Raw genomic sequence first — 5,856 nt, forward strand, 5'->3', positions numbered from 1 at the left:
TTTACGTAGCGGAAAAACGCACGACCAATAACGTTAAAGTCGTGGACATCCCCCCACCCCCCTTCCTTCATTTGGCGCCCTCAACGATATCACCCTACGACACTGCCACCAGAAAGAAAGACAACCATCTTCCTATTCCTCTTCTTCTTATTATTATTATAATAAATATAACAAATTGAATGAGCACCGACGGAACGGCTCTGGAGACTCTTGTCCGAGCTCATTATATTTAAAATTATTACAATCCATAGCGGAAATGCCTCCTACAAATAGATACCGCTATCAGTCTACGACACTGCCACCATTGGAACGGAGAATGCCGCTTCCGAGAACAATACTGCCGGAAATCAAATCCGGCATGTCATCCTTCTTTACGAAGCGGAAATGCGCACGACCAATGATGTTAAAGACGCTGACACCCCCCCCCCCCCCCTCCCTTCCTTCATTTGGCGCCCTCAACGATATCACCATACGACACTGCCACCAGAAAGAAGACACCATCTTCCTATTCCTCTTCTTCTTCTTATTATTATTATTATAAATATAACAAAATGAATGAGCACCGACGAAACGGCTCTGGCGACTCTTGTCCGAGCTCATTATATTTAAAATTATTACTCTCCATAGCGGAAATGCGTCCTACAAATAGATACCGCAATCCCTCTACGGCACTGCCACCATTGGAACGGACAAAGCCATGTTTAAGAACTATACTGCCGAAAATCAAATCCGCCATGCCACGAGTAAAAAAAACTGTTTTGCACTAAAGTGTCCGAGCCCTGTCCGATGGTGGTCGCTTTTTGAAATAATTCCTTCTTTACGTAGCGGAAATGCGCACGACCAATGACGTTAAAGACGTGGACATTCCCCCACCTCCCTTCCTTTATATGGCGCCCCCTACGACTCTGTCACCAGAAAGAAAGACACCATCTTTCTATTCTTCTTAGTTTAATAAACATAATAAAATAACTGAGCTTTCATACAGCGCAATATCCACTAAACGTGCTCAAAACGCTTTACAAGGGTCCCTGTCCAACAACAATACTTAGCACGTAGGACGAGACATACGCCTGTTAGGCGATATTACAATTTTTCGGACAGGGACAACGTTGTTAACTGTCAGGCATCCATTTTACACCTGAGTACGGTGAAATAATGTGAGTAAACAGTCTATTCCAAGGACACAATTATGCGCCGAGCAAGGCTTGAACCCAGGAAAGCGAGTGTCATACCACTAGTCCACATAGCCTTCTCTTCTTCTTCTTCTTCTTCTTCTTCTTCTTCTTCTTCTTTCTTCTTCTTCTTCTTCTTCTTTTCTTCTTCTTCTTCTCTCTTCTTCTTCTTCTTCTTCTTCTTCTTTCTTCTTCTCTTCTTCTTCTTCTTCTTCTTCTCTTCTTCTTCTTCTTCTTCTTCTCTTCTTCTTCTTCTTCTTCTTTCTTCTTCTTCTTCTTCTTCTTCTTCTTCTTCTTCTCTTCTTCTTCTTCTTCTTCTTCTCTTCTCTCCTTCTGTGAAAACGAGACAAATTTACAATAAAATTCAAAGTTTATTATTAAAAGAATTACAATTAGTATACCATTTTTTTTTGAATTTCAGGCAATATATAAATATATATGAGCTGTTTCACGAAACTTTCTTCCACGGCCGACTATATGTTCCCAGGAGTGAGATGCAGTTCAACGTTGGTTTGTTGTCATAATAAAAGAAAAGAAATGGACTGTGGAGGCTTTTAGAAAATAAGGTCTTTGTCCTCTGGCCATGCTCGCATTTTATATGTTAAAGTTTTATCTTTAATCTTGGCAAAGGTTCTGTGAAACTCTGGGAAGGCTGTCCTGAGTGATCTTTAAGACATGGATCCACCGTCGTCTTCCTTCTATAGGCTCCTAAATAATGGAAGGCCATCTGAAGTTCGTCCTTAGTAAATTTATTCCTGGCCGTCACATATATCTGGGGGAAAATAAGAAAGAAAAGAAAAAGAAAATGTATTTGTACTAGAAGAGAATTAATCTACATGAGGGGGGGGTGGGAGGGGAGGTATTTTGTTACTCCGATGTAACTTAAGAATTAGATAAATCTCTTTACATCTCCTTAGAGAGACCCCCCCTCCCCCAAAAAACCACCACCCCCCCCCCCCCACCCCGAACTTTCCTAATTATCTCCCAGTAGAAGCCGATCTTTACTCGGTAATTTTTGTATTACGTAGACAAAGGAAACAAAGCCAAACTCATAATTTACTTACGCCTTTTAAGACCTTGTCTTCTCTGATGCAATTATTGGGCACGTCTCCGGGTTTATTGCAGACAAAGTCTTTGTGAAATATAGCACACTTGTATCTGTTTAATTTAAAAGAATAAACATAGATATTTGAATCATCTAAAGCCGTGTGATTATTAGTTTTTATTAAAGAAATGTTTAATCCTTTACGGCCAAAAACCTCACACTATGACATTATTTTTTTCCGAGAAAAGACCAGAAAAAATGTAAGAAAGACAGGTGCACCATGTTCATAATTAGTATTGCATACATACCGGGAACTACAGGTGACAACGTTGAGGACTCTACTGAAGGCAAAGCCTGGACGTCGGTAACGATGGGTGGCTCAAAATATACTCTTGACGTGCTGGGCTCGTCCAATCTTAACTCTTCACTTTGCAAGCATTGTACTGGAATAAAAAAATATAGATGAACTGAACATTTCATATGAACCTTTTTTTTTTAGACAGCCTTTATAAAGCGTTTACCACCCCGCCAATTTACAAAGAATTACAATTAGTATACCATTTGTTTGGAATTTCAACAAAATAAATGAACTTAACTTCAATTTAAATTTTCCAGCAACATATAAATATATATGAACTGTTTGACGAAACTTTCTTCCACGGCCGACAATATGTTCCCAGGGAGTGAGATCCAGTTCAACGTTGGTTTGTTGTCATTATAAAAGAAAAGAAATGGACTGTATAGGCTTTTAGAAAATAAGGTCTTTGTCCTCAGGCCATGCTCGCATTTTATCTGTTAAAGTTTTATCTTTAATCTTGGCAAAGGTTCTGTGAAACTCTGGGAAGGCTGTCCTGAGTGATCTTATTAGACATGGATCCACCGTCGTCTTCCTTCTATAGGCTCCTAAATAATGGAAGGCCATCTGAAGTTCGTCCTTAGTAAATTTATTCCTGGCCGTCACATATATCTGGGGGAAAATAAGAAAGAAAAGAAAAAGAAAATGTATTTGTACCAGCCGAGAATTAATCTACATGAGTGGGGAGTGGGAGGGGAGGTATTTTATTAATCCGATGTAACTTAACAATTAGATAAATCTCTTTACATCTCCTTAGAGAGACCCACCCACCCCCCCCCACACACCAAACAACCACCACACCCCCCCCCCCCCCCCCCCCCATCCCCACCCCGAACTTTCCAAATTATCTCCCAGTAGAAGCCGATCCTTTACTCGGTAATTTTTGTATTACGTAGACAAAGGAAACAAAGCCAAACTCATAATTTACTTACGCCTTTTAAGACCTTGTCTTCTCTGATGCAATTATTGGGGCACGTCTCCGGGTTTATTGCAGACAAAGTCTTTGTGAAATATAGCACACTTGTATCTGTTTAATTTAAAAGAATAAACATAGATATTTGAATCATCTAAAGCCGTGTGATTATTAGTTTTTATTAAAGAAATGTTTAATCCTTTACCGCCAAAAACCTCACACTATGACATTATTTTTTCCGAGAAAAGACCAGAAAAATGTAAGAAAGACAGATGCATAGCCTTTTTTCTAAGACACAACTGTAGTAGTCAAAGTGTTGATAAAAACATGTAAAGGGAATTAATCCTTGGTATTTGTACACCCTATGTTATATTCTTGAGTTGCATCCCTTGAACAATACAATGGTTACCGGTTGGTTTGTCAGTTCATTACATCAACTATGCGCCGAGCGAGAATCGTACCCAGGACCTTATTATTATATTATTATTATTATTATTATTATTATTATTATTATTATATTATATTATTATTATTATTATTATTATTATTATTATTATTATTATTATTATTATTATTATTATTATTATATTATTATTATATTATGATCATTATCATATTATCATTAATAATAATAATAATAATAATAATAATAATAATAATAATAATAATAATATAATAATAATAATAATAATAATAATAATAATAATAATAATAATAATAATAATAATAATATAATAATAATATAATAATAAAATAATAATAATAATAATAATAATAATAATAATAATAATAATAATAATAATAATAATAATAATAATAATAAAATAATAATAATAATAGTATCACACTGTTACCTTTCAATGTGGGCTTTTAAGGTAGGTGTGAAATAGATGCCCGCTGGACCATATGTCTTCATGGTTTTGTGCTGGTTTACTTCTGCTCGATACAGATCATGATTTTGGTCAGTCTCGCGAGCCGCCTGAATCTCATCAACAGACAAGTTTCGCAAGGCTCCAAGATGGGACATGCTGCCTATAGCGAGAACAGTCATTAATGTGTCTCGAACTCTAGAGGTGTCAGCCCATGTGGAATCGTCCGTCAGGCTTTTCAACAAGTCTTTTGTTGCGAGGTCTGTGCTGCGGTCTTTGTCCTCAGGCCATGCTCGCATTTTATCTGTTAAAGTTTTATCTTTAATCTTGGCAAAGGTTCTGTGAAACTCTGGGAAGGCTGTCTTGAGTGATCTTATAAGACTTGGATCCACCGTCGTCTTCCTTCTATAGGTTCCTAAATAATGGAAGGCCATCTGAGGTTCGTCTATAGTAAATTTATTCCTGGCCGTCACATATATCTGGGGGGGAAAATAAGAAAGAAAAGAAAAAGAATATGTATTTGTACTAGCCGAGAATAAATTTACATGAGTGGGGAATGGGAGGGGAGGTATTTTGTTACTGTGTAGTAACTTAAGAATTAGATAAATCTCTTTACATTTCTTTATAGAGACCCCCCCCCCCCCACCCGAACTTTCCAAATTATCTCCCAGTGGAAGCCGATCCTTTACTCGGTAATTTTTATATTAGGTAGACTAAGGAAACAAAACCAAACTCATAAATTACTTACGCCTTTTGAGACCTTGTCTTCTCTGATGTAATTATTGGGGTACTTCTCCGGGTTTATTGCAGACAAAGTCGGTCACGATGGGTGGCTCAAAATATGCTCTTGACGTGCTGGGCTCGTCCAATCTTAACTCTTCACTTTGCAAGCATTGTACTGGAATAAAAAGATATAGATGAACTTCAGTACATATTTCATATGAACCTTTTTTTTCTTAGACAGCCTTTATAAAGCGTTTACCACCCCGCCAATTTACAAAGAATTACAATTAGTATACCATTTGTTTGGAATTTCAGCAAAATAAATGAACTTAATTTTAATTTAAATTTTCCAGCAACATATAAATATATATGAGCTGTTTGACGAAACTTTCTTCCATAGCCGACTCTATGTTCCCAGGGAGTGAGATGCAGTTCAACGTTGGTTTGTTGTCATAATAAAAGAAAAGGAATGGACTGTGGAGGCTTTTAGAAAATAAAGTCTTTGTCCTCAGGCCATGCTCGCATTTTATCTGATGAAGTTTTATCTTTAATCTTGGCAAAGGTTCTGTGAAACTCTGGGAAGGCTGTCCTGAGTGATCTTATAAGACTTGGCCTTCCATTATTTAGCAGCCTATAGAAGGAAGACGACGGTGGATCTGAAGTTCGTCCTTAATAAATTATATCCTGGCCGTCACATATATCTGGGGGAAAATAAGAAAGAAAAGAAAAAGATAAATGCTATTTGTTACTAGCCCGAGAATTAATCTTACATGAGTGGG

At 37.2% G+C, this 5,856-nt stretch overlaps 1 protein-coding gene across 1 annotated transcript; it reads right to left on the reverse strand.

Annotated features, from left to right (window-relative positions):
• Positions 1 to 1,523: 1,523 nt before the first annotated feature.
• LOC144961987 (uncharacterized) lies at positions 1,524 to 5,750 on the reverse strand. Its single transcript, XM_078894990.1, has 6 exons — positions 5,103 to 5,750; positions 4,340 to 4,833; positions 3,505 to 3,599; positions 2,526 to 3,184; positions 2,237 to 2,330; positions 1,524 to 1,944 (listed from the first exon to the last, which is right to left on the reverse strand). The coding sequence occupies exons 2-3, from the start codon at positions 4,786 to 4,788 to the stop codon at positions 3,536 to 3,538; spliced, it is 513 nt and encodes a 170-aa protein (XP_078751116.1). The 5' UTR covers positions 4,789 to 4,833; positions 5,103 to 5,750; the 3' UTR covers positions 1,524 to 1,944; positions 2,237 to 2,330; positions 2,526 to 3,184; positions 3,505 to 3,535.
• Between the last annotated feature and the right edge of the window lie 106 nt (positions 5,751 to 5,856).

This window comes from Berghia stephanieae, unplaced genomic scaffold (assembly GCF_034508935.2).
Source record: "Berghia stephanieae isolate SIO BIC M18660-M18661 unplaced genomic scaffold, UCSD_Bste_1.3 scaffold5243, whole genome shotgun sequence".
NCBI classification, from domain to species: Eukaryota; Metazoa; Mollusca; class Gastropoda; order Nudibranchia; family Aeolidiidae; genus Berghia; species Berghia stephanieae.